The sequence below is a fragment of the Apostichopus japonicus genome, chromosome 20 (genome assembly GCF_037975245.1).
Source record: "Apostichopus japonicus isolate 1M-3 chromosome 20, ASM3797524v1, whole genome shotgun sequence".
Lineage (NCBI taxonomy): Eukaryota > Metazoa > Echinodermata > Holothuroidea > Aspidochirotida > Stichopodidae > Apostichopus > Apostichopus japonicus.
Window position 1 is genome coordinate 9,733,642 of NC_092580.1, and position 27,223 is coordinate 9,760,864.

Here is a 27,223-nt window from a genome sequence, read left to right on the forward strand (position 1 = left end):
ACCTTCGATTGAACGGTACCGTACATTCGTTTGAACTGTACCGCACATTCGATTGAACGGTACCGTACATTCGATTGAACGGTACCACACATTCGATTTAACGGTACCGTACATTCTGTTTATCGGTACAACACATTCGATCTAACGGTACTGCACTTTGGATTTAACGGTACCACACATTCGATTAACGGTACCATACATTCGATTGAGAGGTACCTTACAATTGATTGAACGGTACAGAACATTCGATTGAACGGTACTGTACATTCGATTGAACGGTAACATACTAACGATTGATCGATACCGCTCATTCTATTGAATGGTACCGCGCATTCGATTGAATGGTACCGCACATTCGATTGAACAGCACAGCACATTCGATTGAACGGTACCGCACATTCGATTAGACGGTACCACAAATTCAATTGAACGGTACCGCACATTCGATTTAACCTTGCGCACATTCAATTTAACGTTAACGCACATACGATTGAAAGGTAACGCTGAATCTATTGGGCGGTACCGTACATTCGATTGAAGGATACCACACATTCGATTTAACAGTACCGCAAATTCTGTTTAACGGTGCGCAAATTCGATTTAACGGTACTGCACATTCGATTTATCGGTATCGCACATTAGTTTAAAGGTACCGCACATACAATTGAACGGTACCACATATTCGATATAAAGGTACCGCACATACAATTGAACGGTATCGAACATTCGATTGACCACACAATCGATGTATCGGTACCGCATATTCTATTAAACGGTACAGCACTTTCGATTAAACGGTACCGTACATTCGATTGAGAGGTGCCTTCCTTTTGATTTAACGGTACAGCACATTCGATCGAACGGTACTGTACATTCGATTGAACGGTAACGTAGGCTACTAACGATTGATCGGTACCGCTCATTCTTTTGAACGGTACCGCACATTTGATTTAACCTTGCGCACATTCGAGTTAACGTTAACGCACATTCGATTGAAAGGTAAAGGTGAATTCATTTGGGGGATATTGTCCCCCCCCCCCCCCCATGACACCACTACTGTTTTATATCTAAATTCATGTAAAGCTTTGTAGTTTAGGTGTTGCGAAGTAGCAGGTTCGTAATCGGCGGGGTAGCTTGGGTAGAAATACTCAAAATGAATGACTGAAGAAATCACAAACTTTATTAAATAATGTTTCTTCCGCCATTAGATTTTAGGAAGAAGAGATGCACGCAATGGAAACACCTAGGCTATATGGTATAACGTGTGACACTATTTGGTACATTAAGTACTCCAATTGTGCTTAAGTCTCCGTGCAGCCGTTTGTTTACATGACTTTTAATTTTCTTTCAATAAAATAGTCACTTGCTAGATGGAATACCCGAAGAAAACTTATTCTTTTGAAAAGAGAATAATGAATAAATACCCCTTATCAACAGTTATTGTCATGAAATGTGCTCATATTAACGGACCCCCCTGCATGGTTGAAACGTATACCTGGAACGTTAACTCCACTCTCGAAGCATTTCCCGTCACTGAGGTATACACTCTTCAGTTTGGGAGAATAAAATTAAAGGTCACGTACTTCGACGTAGATATACTTGAGAAGACAGCTATTTCACCTATTTAAGCACCTAATTTGGGACCAATGCTGATAGCCTTTAAGTTTTGTTGCCTCTTAAACAGAGAAATTGTCCACAACCCATTACGCAAACTAAACAACCGTTATTTGCATAATCGGTATATAGGCCTATAGGTTGATGAAAGCATCACCCCTGGAACGTTCAGTTATGAACTTTGGTCCCTGTCTGTTTGATAATAGTCGTAAATATTTGGTTGTTCCTCTACCTTATGGTTTAAATCACATGTAATACGCCGCTGTTCGTTGTACTTGGATCAATTAGACTTTTGTCATGCGATGGACGATATCATTGAGTTTACTCCAATCCGAAGTAGTTGCTCCCAGATGCTGCTTGCAGTACACAGCATTGACAACATCTCTCTTTCTCTCTCTTCAATCAGTGATTTGGCTTGAAATGGATCCAAATGGTAAAACAAAACGACCAAAGACTTTCGCGAAATCCAAGTTACTCACAAACGACGAGAATCAACTACTATTTACTTTGCTAGGCCCAAACTGTGAGGTAAGAGAGAAAAAAGAAAGCAAAACGACTGTTGAGAGGTTCTGAAAGTTTTGGCATTTTACGACTATTTTACGCCATTTTATAATAGATGTTCTTTGTTTTTAGCATGTCAGGGGCGGTCCATGCAGTAAACAAACCATGAGATGTTTCTCATACCTAACTGTATGGACAGCTTTCCATATAACAAAGGAAACAAGATGTAACTAATTGCAATATGGTGTTTCTCCATATTTCAATTTGTCTCATGGAAGCGAGCGGCTGACTGTTCACAGGTTTCAATATCTCTTTGGGATATTTGGACACATCTATGTTGGATATGTTCAAATTCAATAAAAATCATTCCAGTGTCTTCAGTATATGGATCAGATGTGTTCAAATAATTAAGGGAAGGACCAACACAAAAACTCTCTATTTTCTCTGTTTTCTCTGTAACTATAAAACGGTGACGAAATTTCCGAGTCGAAAATAATAAGATTAATTATTTAAAAATTAAATATTTTCATTGAATGAATACAGATGTTCTAGGTTGATCCAGTTTTGTAAAGTGTGCAACATCTGGTATATATGTGTGTATATATATATATATATATATATATATATATATATATATATATATATATATATATAATGGATGTTGCGTGTGTGTGTATATGTATATGCTTAGATATAATAGCATAAATAAAAGAAAAGACTCATAATTGACAAAAAAAGAGTTGTTTTAGAAAATATAAATTGGAATTTCATTCAGCAATACTTGGGAGCGGAATGAAAAGTACAAAATGACTCATTATGTCCTTTTTTGTTGGGGGGGGGGCGGGATAGGGGAGGCTGACCCTGTAGGACTCTCAGCAGAATGGATTTCGGTGGAGCCAACTTTCATGACTTCAAAATTTGTGAAGTATGAATAATTTCGACACGTGATTTTTATAGACAGCGAAAACTTGCTTAAATTTCGACATGTTGGTTACGTTTCTGCTTTGTGGGAAACTGGGTTGTGATTTCTGTCATTGTTTCTGTACTGTTGTCTTCTCTCGGCAAGATAAGTTAAGGTCAGGTAATATTGTTTGTTCATATGATTAAATTAGATCTGCTTTATTTTTATTTCACTTGTATCACCTTTGCTTCCTGACTGCTGAGACACGTATAATATACACATAATTGGATGGCCCTCAGACTGGCCTCAGTCTTCTGAAGAGATAGGCTTACATATTATTACATCCATTCGATCACTCATCATATAAGTCAGTAACCGTTGAATGTCTTGGAAATGTATAACCTAACTTCATATATTCGTATGCCTGTGTGAACTAACATTACAGTGTATATAGCCAGTGCAACTTTCTTTCCTTTTAAAGTTGACTTTGTTACCAGCAGATTATGACGAATTCAACGGAACTTTAGCCTGCAAGTAGTACGGTTACAAACGTAAGGACATGGCTACCATATATATTACATGTCTTAGAACGTTAGTGGATACTACAGCCTATACGTGAGGCCGATACATGTGACCACAAGTTGTTTGCTTATACGCAACTGTCACGACACGATTTTTTTGTGGGCAGTTCTCCTGTTTGAGTAAAAGATAAATTCAGTTGTATCAAGTAACAATGTATCGCCTGCCAGACTATATCGTTTGCTACAATAATCTTTGCAACGCTGTTCCACTTGGTCAGCGACGAAGCCAGGAATTTGAAGGGGGGGGGGGGCACTTTTTTGCGATTGATATGGATTTTCAAAGTTGTAGGCACGACTATCTGAGCGGAGCGCCACCATAAGTTGGCGCGGAGCGAACAAGAAATTGTTGGTTTTATAAACCCCCCAGATTGCCGGAAACGGCCCTTCCCGAGTGTTCATTCTGGTTCCCTGGCCTCTTGCTAACTACTTTTAAACCTAAAAACAAACGAGTTAAAGTATAGTACGTAATTTCAATACTACATAATGTATTTATTTAAAATTAGCAAGGTAGGCCTACAAGTACAGAGTAGTCTTACTTTTCAACTTCTGATACTTGTAGATACAAAGATAGGCCAGAAATGTCTTTGATACAATACAAGTATAGCCAGTAATTGTCTTTGATACAACTGTAGCTAGTAAATGTTTAAGTTAGCCTAATAAGAGAAGGCGAGAGCTATCCGACGATTGCCATCTGATTTGATTGCCATCAAATCTCTCAACTGTTTTCTCAACTGAAATATTATCTGCGTAAACGGGTTCTTCACTAGATGTTAAAAAACTGACAAGATCGGATCTTAGTCTTTTTTGGCGAGTAGAGTGTTGAATGAAACGGCACGCGATAGAAATGACAGCCTAGATGACAGAAGAATAGGTCACCTAATTTAGCCATATTCTTGCTACGTTCATTTCAATAGTTTTTCCTGTCTAGACTCTTAAACTCGTCCAGCAAGCTTATGGATTTGAATTATGGGTGTTTAAAAAAAAAAGATAAAAGGTGTAGGCCCGGGCCTACAGTGCTACATACTGGCTACGCCCCTGATCATATGATATCATATTATCAGCAGATTTTGTTTCCTGTTTGAATTCTTTTACATGTTCTTTTACATAATACATCAGAAAGACAAACAAACGTGCTCTTTTACAATTTTTCCAGTAGGATGGTTCTTGTTTATTGTCCAATGTCTGGACTTTAATACATTTGACGAACTTAACTGATGGACAATATAAACTTTCATATTTTGTAATATAGCCAGATATGCAGTGGGTCTTAAAACAAATATCGTTATCGCAGTGTGTTAGCAGTGTAATAATTATTTATAGGAAGTGCGTATCACGTACGATTGCTAGCTTAGCATCATAACATGCTGTTCGTGCAACAACTTAGGACGAATCATAGAAAGGATGAGAACGAACGTTGTCGACGTTGTTGTGCATACGGTTTGTGACATTCCATAGAGTGCGGTTATAGGCAGGCCATATGTATTTTATTACGCAGTGGCCAATTGTAGGCTTGCAATAGGCTTAATTTAGCTAATTATATCTGTCAAACTAAGTAAGTGGCTGAATCAGTGGGCCTGACTATTACTACGATTATAATCGAGTTAACGGAGCTGACGAGTATTCAAGATCAAAAGAGCACTGACAAAATACCATGCTAAAAAACGACAGTTTTTAAACATTTTTTTCGACACTGAAAGGGGGAGCAGTCGCTCCCCCTGCTCCCCCTGGCTACGTCCCTGCACTTGATACACAGAAAGTCTTGGCTTTTGGTATACTGTGTGCATTTATGAGGTAAATCTGGATTTCACGGATAGCCTACCATGTACATTGTATTACACATATACTGAGTTCTTAGTATCTGCGCTTCCACATATAATGTGATCAGTTTAGTGGGGTAAATCGTCTTGTGCTTCTAATGATACTGTATTCTACTGTGTGCATTGTCTATGGATTTGACTAACTTGAATAGCCTATGGTTTAACGTGAAGGTAGACTACCAAATTACATAAAAGACCATGTATATGTGAGAAAATAATATGTTACTTTGGTCGGCAAAATATATTGAATGACACAGTAGATAGGCTACCGACTCGGCATACAGATATTTTATGTTCTTAGTCCAAATAGAATGTTGACACTTTTCAGTGGCGTGAGTAAAGATGAGGCGGAGGGGCGGTGGAAATGTGTCTATAATGTTATGAAATGATCCTCACATAGACCAGCTGCAGTATGAAAATTCCATAATCAGAAATTGCGGATATATTAGTAATAATCAGGCAGTTATTTTATGACACTTCAGTGACCACGAATGTGGGAGAAGCCCGCAAGGGATTATGGATTACAACTTTCACGTTGGGTAGCTTCCAATTCAACATTTTAACTCAAATTTGGAATCTTTTAACTTAGAAAGTTATCTTAGATGGGAAGACCTTAGATTGCTCTTGGATGAAAAACCCACCTTACTGTGACCCGGGCCGGGGATCGAACCCCGAACCTCCCGCTTGCTTCAAATGCCACCGCCTGTATCCACTCGGCCACGGCACCGGTATTTCTTGGCGTGAGATTTCCGCGTGTGATGATTATTTAAATTCCAGTGGTAGCAATCATTATAACATTATAACCATCAAACCAGGGACGGAACCAGATGAAACAATTGGACCAAGCTGAGATAAACTGTTCTCAGCCCGGAATCTTCAGAATTGTGTTACTCCTAGAGTGGTAATACGTTCGGTAGTAGGTCAGGCAGTTCAGAACGTCGGGGATTCACATACTGTTAAGTATTGTGGAGCTGAATGGTAACTTTTAAAAAATAATATTTTGTACTCCGTTTCATATTCATAATGGATACCAGATGAAATATTCCTGTAACTATACTGGACTAATTCCTACGGAAAGTGATTTCATTTTTTCGTGTTCTGCTTCCTCAGACGTTCGCATCTGCTGTAGTTCAGATATTCCGATTCGGTAACAGCAACAACAACAACAACTATTACAATAAGACATGGACCAAACAATGCTGTGGTGTCGCTTGTTTCGTTAAGGACCATCAATTAAGATCTTTCTTCTTTAGGGTTTATGATATAATGGTAAGTACATATCAATTAGCTGCATCAATTGTGCTTACCTTATACTAAGTCGCAAACCACAAATAACTCAGAGAAGCAGCGAAGCAACCCACAAATCCTTAATTTGATTTATGTTATGAAAACAGCCTCAGCTTCTTTTGCATACTATAAATCGCACAACTTCTTCCCACTCGAGCCTTCGTTATCCTGCCACTAATCTTTGGAACTCATTACCCAAGGCAATAAGTGGCAGCCCCCGTTTAAGATCTTTTAGGTATAAATTTACTAATTATTGTTTAAGCAATTACTAACTCTTTACTAGTGATTATCTGCCCTTAGCCTTTTACTACTTTGAAATACTCAAAGTTTCTTTCATTTTTTCATAAACACTTTGTTCAGCTGTACTGGGATGTATTTCCGGGGGGGGGGGGGAGGGGGTGTTAGTGTTTTGATATAGTTTGTTTTCCTTTTTGAATGTTATTGGTCTTTTTCTCTGTGTTTTTAGGGAGCGGAGCACCCCTTCAAGCCCGCGAGGGTTTATTGATCCGCTTCTTTCACTTCATGTAATATTCACTACTACTTCATGTTATTTGATATTTGTAAACATTTAAATGCATGTTGTGACAACAAAATAAATGAATTGAAACTAGCCGTATTATTAGTAGTATATTACTTATAAACCTTACAAATGGGCCGTGAAGTTTCGATCATAACATTTCCATATTCCACACTTATTGCACACTCTTGTCTTTGCTTTTCGGCTGTATTAATTTGACGTAGCCTATATTTATGTATTTTTTTGTCTAATTCTAGAGTAGAACTAAAATCTTCGAACATGAATTATATCACCATTTTGTCTACAATCGAAGGCAAGCTTTCTTCCATGACTTCGAAGGCGAGGTAAGTTGAGGTGATCTGTTTTGAATTGTTGTAAAACACACAAAACCATATGCGTACATAATCGTATATTGGTGATAATTATAACACAATTGTAACACAGATTTGAAATTCATATCTACTCTGTTACCTTCGGTAAAATTGAGACGAAGTGTTTTAGGCAAATCCCTGACGTAAACAGGCAAGTTCTCGTCGTAGGAAAGTGGAAAAAATATTCAAAGTCAATTTTTGCGTAATACAATGAGCACAACCGATTTTGGTCAGCGTTCCATTATGGTAGCTAACCGTAAAGTTGGATTTCACGGACAAATTAAGAAGGATAATGATGTCGGTAGAATTTATTGTTAATATAACATTGCTATTGACACTGTCGAGATCTATAGCAAACTGGTTATATGACCTGCTAATAGTATGTGGGCAGAGGTGAGGGTGGAGGAGAGGGTGGAGGAGGGTGGAGGATGTGGCGGTGATGGTGGAGGTAAGGGTGGAGGTGAGGGCGGAGGTGAGGGCGGAGGTGAGGGTGGAGGAGGGTGAAGGATGTGGAAGTAAGGGTGGAGATGAGGGTGGAGGTGAGGGTGGAGGTGAGGGTGGAGGTGAGGGTGTAGGTGGGTGGAGGTGGGTGGAGGTGGTGGAGGTGGGTGGAGGCGGATGGAGGCGAGGGCTAAGGTGAGGGTGGAGATAGAGGTGAGAGTGGAGGTGGTGAAGGTGAGGGGGAGAGAGCTGCTTTGGAAAGTAGAAATATCCCGGGCATGGTCTTCAAAGGAGTATAAACTTCTAGATGAATAAAATAGTATATTTTTAATTATATTATTTATAAAATAAGATGTTCTTTCTGGTTTAAAAGGACTACTGGATCGGATTAAACTTTGCTAATGATACCGAAGGCGAGATTTTCAACGATGCAGTACAGAAACATTTACTCATCAAACGTCAAAGGAAAAGTAAGTGGAATCAAGTTGACAATTTGGACAGGCTTCTTAAAGAGATATCCGGGTAGCGGACATGTAACACTATATAGAAGGGCAAGACATTCCACACTGTTAAGTGAATACTCCCCCCTATTTCAGAGTCTGTGTATACCGATGTAACCATATTTGACGGTCTAATCTGTCCCTTATTCGTGGATGTAGATCACATTATAGGTGGTCTTTTATGACAGATATTCTTCTAAAGATTCACCGTGTGTTTTTATTTTAATATCACTCTTTAAAATATAAAATGCTATTTTCGAAAGTGATTTTGACATTTGACCTCAATATGCAGGAAACAATTCCAGTAAACAAGGAACTTCAACTATAAGGGAACGTCGAATTTAAAGACTTCTGCTGCTGCTGCATATCCGCAAATCGGAGAGACAAAGAAAGAATTAACCTTTACCCTGCAGTGTTATTAGAATGGTTAGCTGAACAGTATCAACTCCCTAATGTGTCGAAGTTAAGGAAATAAGGGAGCAAATAATTTGAGAATAATTTATTACCTTGACAAATAAATATATGAAGTATACGTCGATAAATTAAGCAAATTATTCTTCAAAACTGACAAGTGACGAAAAACTAAATGATTTGTCAGTTTACTGAAACTAGTTAATAACTTAGCTTTCTTCTATTGTGTGTTTAAGCTCACTAAAGACACAATACGTTCGTGGATGATGTCAGGACAATAGGCCAGCGATCCCTACTTCTTTGTCTTTGTGAATTTGCGGATTTTTATGTTTCCTTATTCTAGATATTGGTATCCATTCCTTTACTATACTCCCTTACCCCCCCTTCCCCACCACCCGACCCACGTATATATTGCTTCTCATCCAAATTTCCGCGCAGACATTTAAACGCAAATTATTTTAGGCGACTTCCATATGTGTTTGGGAATGTTATCGACATTGTCAAAGTATACAAACATGATTGTGACTCTTATATATATGCGAAGAAATAAAACGATATATTTAGAGCCAGGGTATTTGAAGTACAATGTTGATGTTATGTTGCCATCAATCACCGGCTTTAATGATAGTAACCTGGCAGTAAAGTGATATGGACAAGCATTCAATGGTTTGAACATATCAAGTAATCGCATCCAAGGTTGCTATATTGGGGTGTGCAGCCCACCCACTCCCTTTCAACTGAAACAATAATTCAAAGTATAGTTATAAGCTAACGTGTAGACCTACTTATCAAAACTATTTATTGCTTTTAAATAAGCCTCAGAGAACTCCATTCCACATCAAATTTCTCTTTATTGGGTAAGATTCCAGACCCCTCCCCGGCCCCTCCCATCACACACATGGCCACAGTCACTCCTTTATAAAGTTCTGGATCCATCCGGGGCTGGCATGAGAGTTCTACGATCGCGATTCGTTCAATGTCTCTACCAATTATATAATTTCAAACATCTTCTTATAGAAGGTCTCAGAAGAGCGCCTCCACCAACACCACCTCCACAATCCGTTATGATGTCGATACCGGCACCTCCCGCTAAACCCGGTAAGCATCTTTATTTAAACTTCATTCGAAAGAAAATCATTTGACAACTCTTTGCAGAATGTCCGAGCTGTGTAGTGTGTCTTGCTAATATTGTCACTAAGAAGATGTCTTCTTAGCGCAACTCGACAAGTCAGCAAATAATAAATATCCTGTTTTTTCATGTGTTCTCAAGTTCTGTGTAACACAGCATCTCAACAATGAAGTTTTTTTTTTCAAACTTTTATGTTAGAGTAACTTGACAAGACAAACGGTATGTTACCTTTTTCCATGCCACTCATATTGTTAAGTTTAAAGTAACAATTATTTGAAAAGTATGTCATCATGTCATTATAACTTGACAAGTCAACAAATGTCATTTTTTGACTAGTCAATTTGACGGTTACCTATAGTCCCATGTACTCAAACATTTGACAATATTTGTAAAACTGTCATGTTATTGTAATTGTAATTTGACAACTCAAAAATAGAACATGATTTTTATATGTTGTCACACTTAAGTGTAACACAGCAATTCGGAGCTTTGACAATAATTCAATAGGTAGCTAAAAGTCGACAAAATATACAAATTTGTTACGATGTCGTGTTATTGTAATGGCATCTCTGTCCACTCAAGACCAAACTTACAAAATAACTTTTGAAAATGGCAAGAGTATCATACTGTTATTTTAACAAGAATTATAATTGATTTTAGGAACGTTACTGCTTTTTTTAGTCAACTGCGACAATTTCCTTGACAAAGTCTGCTCTTATTTTGTCCATAAAATGATTATAACACTGGTTAATACAGTTTATCAGCTGTATCAATAGTTCCCTTACCCAGAAAATACAGTATGAACCCTTCACTCCCTCCATCTCTCTATCCCTCCATCCATCCCTCCCCCTCTCTCCATCCCTCCCTCCATCCCTCCCTCTCTTCCAACCAAGTTTTCATCAAGTTATCATCACTCCACTGCAATCGGGATGATATATTACATGTGGCAATATAGTCTTTACTCCTTACTAACGTTGCCATTGTTCATCTCTATACTAATAAAGAGAAGTCAAACAAGAAGAATAAAGACATTAAGAAGAAAAAGAAACATCGAATTTCAGCGGCTGATATCACTGGACCGTCAAACTTCGTGTAAGTTCAAGTGTTGTAATTTTCTGATTTGGCAAGCGGCATGTCAGTATTGTTTTAGTATGTCCCTAATACTGGAGTATAGCTAGGCCTGTATATGGCTCGTTTATACCGATAGGCGTACTAACAAAAGCTACTCGACCAAATGACGTATCAATGTTGTGCCGCGTGCAAAATAGTCTGTTTGTGTGCCTTCCCAGCACATGTAATGCAAAACATGACAGTAAACCGACATGCCTGTGGATATTAGAAAGACCTGGAAATGTTAACGATTACGCAAGTATATATAGTTCACACCCCTCTGTGTGTTCCTTTAATACATTACTACATTCCATACTTAATAAACTTATATTATATCTTGATTCCAATGAGCTATGAATAATTCATTATCATGCTAATTAGTACACCCTCTCTTACAGCCATTTGAGTCACGTTGGATATGGAGACAGTACTCAGGTACGGACAAACATATATATTCTCCTACTGAAGGATGCAATTAGGCTTTACCCCCCCCCTCCCAGTATTGTAAGCTTCCCCTCGTCGTATAGTTTGTTATAAAGCCTCCATTCTGTAAATATTTGCTCGTCTTCTTTACCATTACGGTTATAACAAAAATACTACTCTGTTCTTATTCTTATTAAATTTTCTGCTACACTGCAGGAGCTCTATCAGGCTTGCCCCGCCCCAACCCCAAACACTATCATTGTTATTCGGTTTAGGCAGCTTTTTAAATCCCCATGTCCTAGTCCAAGAATAAGAAGAAAACAAATTGAGTGCATGCTAGTAATGTCTCTATAGCTACTCCGGTTTTGAAGGTTTTCAGCATTAAAATATGCGAAATTGCTGGAAAGCTCATTTAATATAATGTTTTAACAATGACGTCGGCTCCTCCGTGCAGGTTTCGATCTTAACGTAGATAAATGTGTAATAATAAATGTGTAGTAGTGAATATGTACCAATACATGTGTAGTAATAAATGTGTAGTAATAAATGTGTAATAATAAATATGTAATAATAAATATGTAATAATAAATATGTAATAATAAATGTGTAAAAAAAATGTGTAATAATGTATGTGTAATGATAAATGTGTAATAATAAATATGTAATGCTAAATTGTAATAACTCAACCCACTTAAATGTACCTTGAACGTCATGAGACCAATCGCTGAGTACTATTGTCATTCAACGCCATTTGCCTTTGACAATTTTGCAATGCCTTGTAAACTTTGAAATGACGCCATATAAAAAGTTTCATGTTCTCTCGCTGAGTTTTGCTTTGCACATGACGAACTGACCTTTGTTAGACTAAGTAATCCATCCACTTTATTTGACGAGCCTCAGATGATAAAACCTGAACCAATAGCATTATATGTAACGGTCTATATATCAATATTAATGTTTGTTCTTATTTACGGTTTGTTTGTTGGTATTCACATACAACATTGACATGGATCAGAGTTGTCAAGATATCATTTTAACCAAGTTTAATAAGAGTCTTCATATGTTTGTCTCTTCCCTTATGTTAGACATATGATGATGATATCCGGGAATGGTGTAAAAATGTAGGTCTCGCCGACAATGTACAGGAGAAACAGTTGGAATTTATAAAAACATGGGTCCAACAACGAGGAGGCTTAGAATTTGTAAAGAAACAGGAAGAAATAGAAAAGGAAAAAGAAAAGAAAAAGAAAACAGCATTTTCAGGTAACCAAACAATCCTTAAAACTCCTTGCGATTAGTAATTAAGTCCTTTGTATATTTGTGAATAAACTAATGAGCATTTGGCCTATTCTAGAGGTCTCATACTTAATCAATCTATCAATATCTTCATCACGTTTTGGTTTTTCATTCATTCAACGTTATTTAAAGCGAATATGATTTTCTGTTTATTTATTTTCAAAACATTTCGTTGATCTGACACATTATATTATTGATTTATTTCATAAAAAAAGGCACAAGTATGATTTTATTCTGTCATTGTAATTTAAGATCAAATTACGAGGAATATATAACAAAATTCTGCTGTAATATAATATCGGCTGCAAAATTCGCCCTTTGAGGAGTCCAAGACCTTTTTTAATGTTTCAATTTGCAATAAGTCATATTTGTAATAAGTCATATGCTTACGAGTTTCATGATGCAAAGATAGCAGAGATAAGGTGAACAGCTTAAGCTCTAAAGCTTTGGAATTTACCTTTCCAAGATTTTACTCTGAAAGCATAATAGATATAATTACTCTTCGACAAATGTTATTTATGAATGAGATCACTCTTCATAGATCTATTCTTTGTCATAAGACCATTACACTGTAATTGTTTCAATACGGTAGGTCATTTTACTTTTAATATCTAAGAAAATAGACATTTACTCTTGGAGTCTATCCACGGTAATCAATCTCTATAGATGTATGTCTTTTCATATATCAGTGAATATTACAAAACATTTTTATTTCAACCGTTTGTGAAAACGTTAATTTGACACGACGTCATGCTATAGGTGAGATTAACCTTTATACCCGGAGAAAGTTATCCCCGTGGACAACCTTTGCAGAGTGAATTCTCATTTGAGGAATTCAGAATATCTTTCATGATCGACAACAGTGCTGATCACAAGGGGCAACATTCTATACTCATAAAATGTAAGTTTAAATAAAATAAAATAAAATAAAATAAAATAAATATAAATTCATGAAAGTGTTAACCTTTAAAAATAAGGAAGCTTCTTTAAATCTATATATACAGTTTCTACACGGAAGTCGTCTAAAAGAGGGCCGCCTCCCCCAGTTCCGACATCGTTCGTGAGCCCACCTAGCCCTAATCGAGGACCTCCTCCTCCATTGCCATCTCATTCAGCACCACCACCACCACCCTCAAGCCGTGGGTCCTACCACTTAAATCAGAGGCCTCATTCGATGCATTCGCCATCGAACCTATACGACACTGGTACGAGAACAAGTAACAGACGTTCCCAGCCGCCTCCCCCTCCACCGATGGAACCACCCCCAATACCCTCAAGTGGGTGGTATCCACAATCATCACAGCCAACGCCACCACCGCCGCCACCACCGCCACTTCCATCTCACAATATCATAGGAGGTGGACCTCCCCCACCTCCCCCACCACCACCCCCACCACCTACGAAACCACCGTCAGATTCAGGCTTTCCCTCTCCACCTCGGCAAGGAGAAAGTCGAGGTAGACTGCTCAGTGAGATTCAAAGTGGAGTCACCTTAAAACCAGCAGCAAGTGTTAGCAACAACGTTGATGCACGTTCGTCTTTACTAGATCAAATACGTGGAGGGTTTGCACTGAAGCCTGTGAGTATAAAACAAACTATCAAACTTTCATCATCCATATCTGATATCTAGCAACAAACTAGATGTCTTTGCTTCATTTTGCAGACTTAAAAGAAGTCTTGTGCTCCAGTACTCCATAACTTGTGTTCTGCAACCCCTTTCAACCCTTTATTTTATTCTTGCCTCTGATTGGGTGATATGGCATCGTGTGACCGTTTGCTGACAATCTGTTATTTTTTCCAATCGTACACCACACTTGCATGCACAACATTTTTGGGCGGTATGGAGACTGTTTTGCTGTTGCTATGCAACAGGGAACAAAAGCAAATAAACGAAAAAAATTGTTTCCTCAAAACTATACTAAATTACTTATATAAGACTTACAAAAAGCCTTCACTACAGATGGTTTCCCCGGTAACTTTATGTCTTTAAAAAAGTCTCTGAATTGCGTCTCGTCTCGTCTGTGACTGCCAAAATTTAGAGCTTCCACGGTGTATTAACCACTGAAAAGGCATCCTAAAGCAATATATTCCCTAACTGCAGTTCAATATTTGTCGAAATCTGTAAGCGTCACTATAGTAATGTATAGTTATGTTATTATATTAATATATATTAATGTTATATTGTAAATAAAATAGTAGCGAAACCACAAGTTTGGGAATGAATCCATGATGCATGCATGCATGCATGCATTCATTCATTCATTCATTCATTCATTCATTCATTCATTCATTCATTCATTCATACATACATACATACATTCATTCATTCATTCATACATACATACATTCATGCATGCATGCATGCATTCATTCATTCATTCATGCATTTATTCATTCGTTCGTTCATTCATACATACATTCATTCATTCATTCTATCACTATCAATATCACTATCGTTATCGTTATCACTTCACTATCAATATCAATATCACTATCACTATCCCTATCACTATCGTTATCATTATCACTATCAACATCAATATTACTATCACCATCGTTATCATTATCAATATCACTATCACTATCATTATCATTATCACTATCACTATCAATATCACTATCACTATCACTATCGTTATCATTATCTTTATCACTATCAATATCACTATCACAATGTATGTGTGTATGCCTGTATTTTAGATCCTCCTGCAAGCAGGAACTCGGGATTAAGCCTCATTGGCTTATCAAAGCCGCAAGCTGACCGAAGTCAGTCTCTTAGATTCATATTTAACGTCCGTGATATATCACTATCGTTATCACTATAACTAGAGTTATCCCTATCGTTATTGTTATGATCATCATATTGGGGAATTAAATAGGTGTTTTGGAAAACTCCATTTACCTTTATTCAAAAGCAAGAAATTAGTAGAGACACCTGGTTTTGTCACTGATGGTACTTTACCAACGAGAAGTATCAAATTAAAGACATTCCTCCACATTATAGATTACATCTTATTGCATCTATCTCCAGGTGGAGGACCGGGACTCGGATGGAGATTCAGAAAGTACACACTCCGATGAATTCGGGTCTATGGGGGCAGCATTGCGGCAAGCCTTAGAGAAACGTGACCAGGCTATACGAGGTAAGTTCTTTACGTTGGTAAATATAAGGTACATTTAAATGCAAAAACAAATGTTACTTGCTCTGCTTTCGAAATTTTATTTTTTTACACAGCAGATATCCCTTCTCTCATTCCCCATACCTCACATACAGTCACATTCACATACATTCACAGACCTTTCTTTGTGATGCAATGATGACGAGATCAACTCGAGTTTAATAACATACATAGCTTCTTATCTCATATACACTGATCCATGTCCCAATCAAGTATGTGGGAGGATTTGATTAGACCTGATAAAATCTGATATATCTGAGGGGTTCCTCTTTTTCTAAAGTTTTTCCAATTCTTAAGAATAATGTTGGCCCTCACTAATGTTAGAGAGACCACAATTAATGGCCGTTGATCTTCCTTCTCATTTATCTAAATAGATCCTCTCCAATATCTGAGAACATTCTGGAGAGATAAACCATCCAGTCATTTTTCAGGTCTTCAATTAAAGACTGCATAATTATAAGGGTACATTTACATGCATATGTTTCCCGTCATATAATCGACGTTTTCCATGGCGACGTCAGCTCAAAATACTGTTATAGACTAGTTAAATACATTTAATGTCAAAACTATAGTAATTTATAGTCTAAAGAAGAACATTAACCTTTTCCCATACTGTTTACTTATATTCAAATGTCAGTACTTTTAACTTTCATACTCGAAACAGATACAATAGGCTAGGCATAGTGAATGAAATTTGAAAACTTCCCGTAAAATGCACTGGAAGTTTGACAATGTATATAATTACATCGTCATTATCACAAACATACATATTCTCTTGTGTTCAGATATGAAAAATTGACTTGGAAGCATGTTAGTTTCGTGAGGCGTTCATACACAAATGTATTTGTTGAGTTGTTAATATAACGTATCTCGTTGTTTTTTCTCTGTGGCAGGTAACAGTGACGGGGAATCGGAAGAATCGGATGAATACGACTCGGATGATTGGGACGACTGACGAAGATTCTCCTTATCACAAGTAAAGGATGAATTTAGGCAAAATATGGTATATATAACAGCATTAAAAAAAAAACTAAAAATATCAGTGTATGCTGCATTTCAATACCACTTGAAGCTTAAAAATGTTAACGCTGAAGGCAAATCACTGCAAGTGACTGAACTATCTACTTTCATTATGCTCCTAAAATGCACATAATTATCAAAAGAAAAATCTACGGCTCTCATTGTATCACTTGACAATGAACAATAGGCTACAAATTTGCACAAATCACCCAATTTGCTCAAATCACAAAACTTGTCACATAATAATATAGCGCACAAAATATTTATTCACTCGCACTTATATGTAAACATATAATGTTGTATAACCTGGTTCATATTTAAGTAAGACTTAGAAATGAAGGTGGTAAATGTTGAGTATATTATCTTAATAGTTATAAACCACGTTCTTCAAACCTGTGCTGTCATCGAGTTTTGCGGACGGCTCTATAATTTACGTTAATCCTACAACTAGGCGTACATGGGGACGGGACAGGTGATGTGTCACGGATGATGCTTTAATACACAGCATTCATTAAGGGATATTAGCCTCCTTCTTCCCTAAATGTTCATCTACATATTAAAAGAATGTACTCTAATCAAATGAATTTTCAGAACTTCACCTGGTGTACGTCAAATAGAGTTACCATTGAACTCATCGTTCGCTCTAAGCAGAGTTTGCGTTTTTAGGGCGCCCTGCAAACGCACACACAAAAGCTGCATTGTCTTCTACAACTTTCCTGCATCCATGCTGTCATGATAACTATCTAGTTGCAACAAATGTTACTGCATCGGTTGCAACAAATATGGTTTAGAGAACTTTTTCTCACTTCAAATTAACTTATCTTTAAAATGTAGCAGTGTACTTACTCAAATTGCTTTATAAAGTTGTTCGTTTATGAACTTGTCAGATGCTTATATTATTTATCCATGTATTTAAATGTAGTCTTGCTTACCTATAGCCCAGTAGTTAGTATATATTAAAGAAAAAGAGCAATACAAACAACTCTTATCAATGCCGACTACACCGTTGGTGCAAACATACGGTCAATGAAAATGGCTGGAATATGTAGTTTAACACATATATAGACATTAAATAAGTATAGTCCAGTATAGTCCAGGATTCTTTCATGTGTAACCCATAATACAAAATAATTACAGCAAACCTATAAAGCCTTTCTGATGAACAGCTTTAGTGCCTCAAAACGTCTGTTGAGAGGTTTCTTGTATTGGAATCGAGCAACAACTAGGTTAGTATATACTTCGTCCACCTTTCTTAATCTAGGGTAAGGTGGATAAGGGTGGGAACAGCTGGGATAAAATTAATATTTTGGACAATTTTCCACTAATTCACTGAGGCCATTGAAACCGTTCACACTGCACATGGTATGTAAAAGACTTTAAGACAGGCTAAGGAACATTTAAAGTCATTTGACTTCATAGTGATCTACTCAAAACCCCGGTTCGCATACGGTAGACCAACTTGTATTCTGTTTGGTCGTGTATCGTTTCCCTGTTTTCAGCGATATGTTACTATATATATGATGTTGACTATACGTGGTCTCTGTTCAGGCGCGTAGCCAGGAATTCGCCAAGGGAGGGGCAAATCTGTAGGCAAACTATCAGAGCCGTAGATTCTGCATTGGAAACTATCTAAGCGTAGCGCCACCATATTGGCGCTACGCGTACAAGAAAATGTTAGTTGAAATGCCTCCCAGATCGCTGGAAATGGCACTTCCCAGGCCTTGTAAGTTGCATCTAAGCTTGAAATTACTAGCGATATCATAAAAACATACACAAAAAATACGCTCGCCTGTCTCTGTTAAATATAAATGTTTCTACAGAGTCCACGGAAGGAATATGTTTTGAATTATGGTATATCAATATTATTCGTTGTTGATTGACAATCAGTCATTTTATACGCACACGTACAAAATTTGCATATTCAGTTATGTTTACCGAACTTCATTTACCAAGAAATGTAGAAGAGCTCCAAACGAAAACCTTGCACAAACTTTTTAACAGGTCATAGAACCCAATTAAGTCACTTAATGTTAGGAATGATTCATCCTTCAGTGTGGCGTAGAAATCTATCAAAACTCATCTGTACTACACAGACTATAGAGTCAGTTCCTCAGATGAACTTTAAACCCAACAGGAAATCATAAAAATGTTATGGACTCAAATGACATGTTTACAATGTATTACAACTTTGTCTAGTACAAAATGGCGTTGAATGTCATGTAAGGGTGCTCTGGTTATTTACATGAAGTTAAACCAACATGTTTTGGTCGAGATATTAAAGTTGACAAAACAATGGAGTAACTTCATCATTCCGGCCTGCGCCGAGGAGCGACGTCATAATCAACTTTAAAGGAACATTACAGAAACTGAGTATAGTTAGGTTAGTATCTGCAAAACCGGAATAGCTGTAGAAACATTACTGTAGCTCTTATGGTTATCTTATCTCCCTACATATAATATATACGGAGATGAGATATTGGTCTTCACTCCACATCAGAAATGTGAGGAAGTGTGCGCGAGCGCGTGAGTAAATGTGTAAGTGGGGTTGGTGTGAATGAGCAAAAAAGTGTGTCGCGAACTCCTACTAGACCCTAATTCCTATTAAAGTCAAACTTGTAAAATGTAAGTCAGAGTTGAAATTGGCCCAATTTTGATGCTTTGCATGAAACAACAGTGATGGTCAGGTAATATCGTATTCTACTCCACTTTAAAACTGATCTATATGGATTCCAGCCTACTAACAAAGATGGCAACCAGATGCATTCAAAAGTAACCCAACAATCACTGATGTCATGGAGGAGATGCGATCTGCAGCTCGATAGATTGTCATTTTGTTTTCTTTTGTCATTGACTATAAAATATCAAGACTAACATTCTGCATGAAGGTATCCATTAACTATGGTGGAGAGTACGGAAATTATAAATACTATAGAACACGGTTATTATACTCCAGTATCTCTTTCAATTTTGATTGCAGGATTGTTTACGACTAACTTTGAGGGAGTATTCCAAAACAAGTCTTATAAATAATAGGGATGTTTATATTTATGTTTTCGTTTTGGGGAGCGTATACTGTTATATCGCAACCAGCAGCAAGGGTCTCCCAATATATACCCCGGCCACCCCTCCCCTAACCCCAACAACTGGAACATGAACCTGTATATATATGTATTTGACCAAAATGACCTAGACATACTGCTGCATCTCATGGGCTATGTCACAATTTGTAATGCTACGCATAGTTTAAAAGGGCCACCCCCCCACTCCCTCTCTAGTGACAGCTCTTGTCAAGACATATATAACTTCACCAGTATTTAATGTTATCTGAAAACAATGGTAGTGTTTTAAAAAGAAATACTGGAGAGTAAATGATCAAAATAAGTCACTACATACCGAGTTGTAACGTGTCAAGGCCAAATAAAGATATTATAAACCATTTCTTGCTCTGCGTTTACTTACTTTTTGCATTTTTATTCATCTGTTGGAAAGAAGTGACCTGATTACTATGACCAAGTTGCTGAAAAAACACCATTTTGATAAACCATTACAGTGGCGTAGGAAATCCCCGCAAAAATCGATAGGGGGAAGGGGTGGGGGACTGGCAGGGTTTAAACCCTTCCCCAAAAGGGTCATGTATTTGCCCAATATGTGCAGACTATTTCAGCACTGCTAGCAATTTGTTTTGTTTCATGTGTATTATCCAATAGCAATAGTTCAAGGAGTATGAGGTGCATGAATCTTAAAATTGATCCATTGCCGTTCACTCTCTTGCGTTATACAAATAATCCAGCTGAATAAATACAGCAACGACGTGGAATAATCCCTAGCAAGGAAAAAGAGGGCAAAGCGTACCCAGGCTCCCACTACATATTCAACAAAGGCTTCCCTTAAGTCCTGCTGCCCCTGTTCTTATTTCTTGTGGCAAAGAACTAAAGTAAGTCCCTGAATGATAAGGTTGTGTCCAGTTCCCTCCTCCGATGTAATTGTCATAACTGACTGATGACAGGGATTTGTGCATCATGTGTAAACAGTAAACTTTTCCAAGCGACTCATGATACCCACTTGACGTAACATTACCATGATAAATTTATTGTCCCTCAAAATTACAATATACTTCAACTATTCTACGACAGATGTGAATTATAAATTCGTATGCGTTCAATCCAGGGACGTAGCTAAAGCCTGGTGCTTGGGGGAGGGGGGGGGGTGCAGTGACTGAAAATCCAACTGGATGGGCTTTGAAGCCAGAAAATTACGACTGCTGCCTTGTACCCCCCCCCCCTCCCCACTCGTCAACGATACGGTCAGTGCCAGTCAGACACCCCATCTTTGGCGACTGCACTTTTGTTCCGATCTTTTTTCGATACATTTGTACCCACTGGCACTCACTTCACAAACTTATTAGCCCCCCCCCCACCCTGCCCCACCCCCAACCAAATATTTTTGTGAAAATTCGGGCAATATGCTGATAACTTTTCGGGCACTTACTGAAAGAAATATAATTTGCAATGTGTTTTTCAATGGTTAAACTGACATTATTATTACTATTAATATTGTAACGACTTCCCCAATAATTCTAACCAATATGGAAGGCTAATAACACGGAAAATGATTGTATGTTATTGGCATGCGATGTAAAAACGATGCATGCCTATATGAAATGCACATTAACATGTGGAACGAGCGCGAAAAAATTAGGTTATATGTTTATCGGGCAAGTCGTTAGGGGGGCCAGATCAAATTGGGCTCCTACACCTATGGCGGTAGTTCTAAAAGGCATTTTTTTTAGTATTCAAAATCATACAAAGTTTTGTATGGTGGAGTATAAGAATTGCGAGATACAATTTCTCAAAGTGACAAGGAAAACGTCGTAAATATGACTGATTAAAGGGCAATTTTGACCGATATTTTTCAATTTTTAGGTCATTCACAATCACAGGCATATATGAATATAGGCCTAGATAAACTAGAGTGTGACAGTCGGAAATTCCGACTGTTGCACTCCAATTTGCCAACTATCGTCAGTTTTGCCAAGTTTGGGGTGTAAGACACCCACCCATACAGCCTCCCCCTTTCTAGAGACGTCCCGGGTTCAATCTCCCATCCATGTACTTTTCGCTGCCCAATTTTATTTGCTAGGGGTTTTAAAAGTAAATGTACTCCATCTGATAAAGTAGTTGAACTTAAAATAAGTTAAAATTCAATTTCTCATGTGCAACAGCTTTACTATATTCTTTACTTAGGTAGAGTTCAAGAATGTTCAAGTTGAACCCCCGAACTGATTTAAATAATCCCTCTATAGTGTGAGTTCTTTCACAGTGTTAGCATATAAACCAGTTTGATCAAAAAACACTATTGCAAAAAAGTTACAATAATTGCAAACTGCATACTTTTAGTTTTTATAACATAATACATAAAATTTGTTCGATATAACATGTAAAATTAATCAAATAAAAACACATGACAATAAAAATGAATGTTTTATGACTTTTTAAATATTTATCTACATTTGTAAATTCAACTATTCATCACACAAGTTTTGAAAACATGCACTACCATATAATGATGTTGCTTTTATCAGTTACAGCACACACACAAAAAGTAAAACTCATTATTAGACATTGGTTAGCTCATTAGTAAATTTGTGTTTAAGTGTTTGTCTAACATGGTAGCATCACATAAAATGATCAATGATATTCTAAATAATGCAGGCATTTCTGGAAAAGCATGTTTGCCACTTCCGGCATCTTTTATAAAAAAAATGTAAAATATTAATTATCTACATATGTAGTGGATTAAAAGCAGTAGCAGCGTATACATTTCTAATTGTTTTAGGCATTACCTCTTTCAAGTAATTAATCAGTTTAGTCAAATGAACTTCGTAACCAACTAATCCAACTATCTTAAAACATGTTAAGGAAATGCAATGTCTACAAATCAACCAAATAATTAATGCAAGTGTTAAAACATTTAACCAAATATGAACAATATATATAATCATGAATATATATATATAGAGAGAGAGAGAGTAGGTTGGCGTCTATCTTGGCGCAGAGTGCTCTATGTCCATTGGGCAGAGCGGAATATATGTTGATACTAGATGAGACTAGTGGAACACTAGTAGTTGTAACTCGGAGTTTCACGCTTGATTGCGATCTTCAGACAACTGCAGTTGTCTGAAGATCGCAATCAAGCGTGAAACTCCGAGTTACAACTACTAGTGTTCCACTAGTCTCATCTAGTATCAACATATATATATATATATATATATATATATATATATATATATATATATATATATATATATATATATATATATATATATATATATATATATATGAATTGTAGAATATGAGACTTCAACAAGCACAGTAAGAAATTATACAAAGCTGTATGTTCCAGTATTTCGCCGGTTAAGGCTTTATCAAGGAATGAGATGCAAACTACCGACTCCGTGTATATAAGTAAAAACTGTACAACCAATTCCCCTGAGCTGAAACGCACCAGCGAACAAACTGTATTCGGAGCGCACAGACGGACTGGCAAGAGGCGAAAAGCTTAAATATCCAATTGACGTCCAGCACAGCCATTCATTAAGTGATTACTGGCTTTAATGGTAAGGGCTTCGATTATTTTTCTTTCACTGGTATTGGGTAAGTTGCGATGTAGGATTTGATGTTTTCTCCAGAATTCGGATTTATATTGTGAGTTTGTAAATGAGTGTATATGGTCTGTTTAGTCATACGTAGATGTTCTTTTATTCTCGTTCTTAATGAATGGCTGTGCTGGACGTCAATTGAATATTTAAGCTTTTCGCCTCTTGCCGGTCCGTCTGTGCGCTCCGAATACAGTTTGTTCGCTGGTGCGTTTCAGCTCAGGGAAATTGGCTGTACAGTTTTTACTTATATACACGGAGTCGGTAGTTTGCATCTCATTCCTTGATATTGGAACATACAGCTTTGTATAATTTCTTACTTTGCTTGTTGAAGTCTCATATTCTACAATTCATCATTTACACCAAGCATGTCAACATCCGCTCTTTTATATATATATATATATATATATATATATATATATATATATATATATATATATATATAGGCAATGTTCTGCGTAGCACTGAGAATTCTAGTAGAAAAATAGTAAAGTTTGCTAGTGCTAATGATAAAGAAAAGAAACACGACGTTTCGGGTATAAACCCTTTAACAAAGTGAGCAAAAAGACTACTAAAACTGTAAACAGCGAACGAAGAAAGATAAACTCTTTTATAATCAAACATCACTTTTCTTGTATTTCCACTAATGTAATTTATGTTATCATATGTAAACGTTGTAATTTACTTTACATAGGTGAAACCAAGCGAAGACTGGCAGACCGTATTACCGAACACTTACGCTCCATCAAATCCAAGTTTCCTGGTTACCCTGTTGCCTCTCACTTCAATTACCCCTGCCCCTGTAAGATCACTGACTTTTCAGTTACGTGTGCTCTGTCCCCCAAAGGCACTGATATCGATCGTCTTAAATCCGAAAATAGACTAATTTTCCGACTTGGCACCTTATCCCCTTATGGTTTAAACTCTAAATTCGATTTGTTGTAAGTCCTTTTACCCTGCTACTTTTCGCTTCTTTCATGTGTGTGCATTGGACCATTTTATCTTTCTTCGTTCGCTGTTTACAGTTTTAGTAGTCTTTTTGCTCACTTTGTTAAAGGGTTTATACCCGAAACGTCGTGTTTCTTTTCTTTATCATTAGCACTAGCAAACTTTACTATTTTTCTACTATATATATATATATATATATATATATATATATATATATATATATATATATATATATAAAATAATAATAATAGTAAATCTTCTAGAGAGACAAACGGTGAAAATAGTTACTTGTTGCAGAAAGCAAATGTACTTGAATTAATACGTTTCTTGAATTTAGCTATAGTCTATCAAGTGGTAGACTCAGAAGGAAAAGGTAGTGGGAGTTGACTCGGATATATCCATCCATCCATAAATGCACTAACTTTCGCCAATCCAAACATACATATATCTATATACATATACAAGCACACATATATAGTTTGACATTTTCAATTTACAAAAAAAAGAACATTCTTGCTTATTTCATTCCCGTTAAAGCATCTACTTCTCCCTGACAATTGCGACATCCACCATAATACAGTTCTCCCGTTTCATTGAAATGAAACTTTTCGCCGTGTTTTGCTCTTCTCTCGTGCTCTGACAATCTACATATAGAATGGCATTTGTATATTCTGTCTTTGCCTTTATGTTGCTTCATCGTGTAGCCTAGTCGTCTCCAAGAATGATATCTCTTGTATTTTTCTTCATCGCTACCAATTTCCTGAATTGTCTTTGAAAGCATTTCCAATGACGAGAAGTCTTGAATGAAAATGAACGAATTCGGTGGAGCAACTTTTTCGTATTCTTCTCGAGTTGCGCCGTACACAACCGGTATTTGGTTGTGTATTGTTAATGCGTCCCAGAACTTTTCTGTTATATATTGCGAGCAGCAACTATTTTCTAAGGCCAGAACAAATTTATATTCGGAAGATGTTTGCAAATATTCATCTCCACGAAGTTCATAATCACCACAAGCCCCAAACATAGAGATGTCCAAATACCTTTTCAATGATAGGACAAAGTCTCTTCGTTTATATTGTCTGGAACTAAGAGGGCAATGTGAACTCGTCCACATTATTAACTTAGTCTTAATACTGAACCAATTCACATCTTCATCCTTCGGCGAATCAAATTTTTGGAACCACCCATACGGAGTTGGGATGTCTGATTCAGTGTGATAGATAAACGATAAATTAAACGTCACCCCTCGTATGCCTTCGGGTGGTCGTAGAGACACACATGTCAGCGGGGACTCATTAGTTTGTAACACCCACAACTGAGACATGTTCCGTTTGTTATGGAAATCTTTCCACTGAGTTTCTGTAATGAACCTAGCAGCCCCAGTAGAAAACACAACTATATCGGCTTCTGCCACTTCAGCAATAACATTATTAAGATAAAACAGCGTTCCATTGCAATGGCACCTTTGAGGATAATCGATTATAGGTTGATGTTTTCCACGTCCAACAATTGCGACATGCACACTAGAGTAGTTTTTTCTTGCCATGAAAAGAGTATGTAAAGCTTTGTTGACAATCTTTGCTGGCTTGTAGTTGTAATCAACTTTTCCCCGCAAGTGTGATGTTACGTATGTTTTCAGAATCCAAACGAAAAGAATTGCCAAACCAGCAGATATGCTGAGCCATTTTTTCAAGCGCATTGTGAGTCCGCAAGTAATTATAAGAGTTTAAGAGGTGATACTACAAATTCGAATAACACACAGAAACGAAATATTTCTCTACTCGTAAGATATTACAACTGGAACGATTATGAGTGTTGTCGTATTTGCACAGCTACAATACATGGTTTGGCTTTCTCTATAATGTACGGAAGCCCAGAAAATCGACCATAGATGATGGTGCTCGTTACATTTTATTATTTTTGTTTTCATTTTAGACGTTCAAATGACAAATGGGGCCAGTGCGTGTGTTAATGGTGTCGTATCATTAACTTACACACTACAATCGTCACTTTCAAGGCCTACCAAAGCATAGATAGAAGTTTTCAACTGGAATGGTGTGTGGCCCGGAGGAGCGCCACGTAAACGCCTCCGTACATAGGTGGCATCACTGCTGGAGAAATTGTCCTGTTTGTGTGTATTGTTTTATTGTTCCTTGGGGGTCTGTCTTATCTAATATTATTATTATTATTACGCCGTTATTTATATAGCGCATAATCCACAAGCTCATATGCGCTTTACAAGTAACCCTGGTCATTGGTAACTTGTCACACCTACACACCAAAGTGTGCACAATTCAAACAATCTCTCCTGGGGCACAACAGTGCACCGCAGCCACGTGTCCCCTGGGGGACTTCCCATGAGGTGCAGCCACAAACCGGCGCACGCAACTATATTTACAAGTCGCCTCGCAAGTCCCCATTTATACACCTTTTATATATAAAGTGAATTGTTGTAGTTTCACATGCTATTTTATACCTTTTGTTTCCGTCTCCCTTTCAGCTGTCCAGCTCTCGTTACAATA

At 37.3% G+C, this 27,223-nt stretch overlaps 1 protein-coding gene across 2 annotated transcripts; it reads left to right on the forward strand.

The window, feature by feature from the left end:
- The first annotated feature begins 1,877 nt into the window (after positions 1–1,877).
- LOC139961065 (uncharacterized) lies at positions 1,878–26,939 on the forward strand. 2 transcript variants are annotated; one of them, XM_071959914.1, is made up of 12 exons: positions 1,878–2,142; positions 6,525–6,683; positions 7,476–7,562; positions 8,404–8,500; positions 9,959–10,039; positions 11,075–11,162; positions 11,579–11,615; positions 12,689–12,866; positions 13,904–14,478; positions 15,931–16,042; positions 16,972–17,081; positions 26,637–26,939. In XM_071959914.1, the coding sequence occupies exons 1-11, from the start codon at positions 1,912–1,914 to the stop codon at positions 17,031–17,033; spliced, it is 1,707 nt and encodes a 568-aa protein (XP_071816015.1). In that variant the 5' UTR covers positions 1,878–1,911; the 3' UTR covers positions 17,034–17,081; positions 26,637–26,939. The 2 variants fall into 2 exon arrangements, with proteins under 2 accessions (XP_071816015.1, XP_071816014.1); XM_071959913.1 differs by lacking the exon at positions 26,637–26,939 and having other exon boundaries at positions 16,972–20,528.
- The last annotated feature ends 284 nt before the right edge of the window (positions 26,940–27,223 follow it).

Coding starts and splice junctions, on each gene's coding strand:
- LOC139961065 (XM_071959914.1), top strand. CDS start 1,912: ATGCGATGGACGATATCATTGAGTTTACTCCAATCCGAAGTAGTTGCT. Junction 6,684..7,475: donor TTAGGGTTTATGATATAATG/GTAAGTACATAT, acceptor GTCTAATTCTAG/AGTAGAACTAAAATCTTCGA. Junction 12,867..13,903: donor AAAGAAAACAGCATTTTCAG/GTAACCAAACAA, acceptor CTATATATACAG/TTTCTACACGGAAGTCGTCT.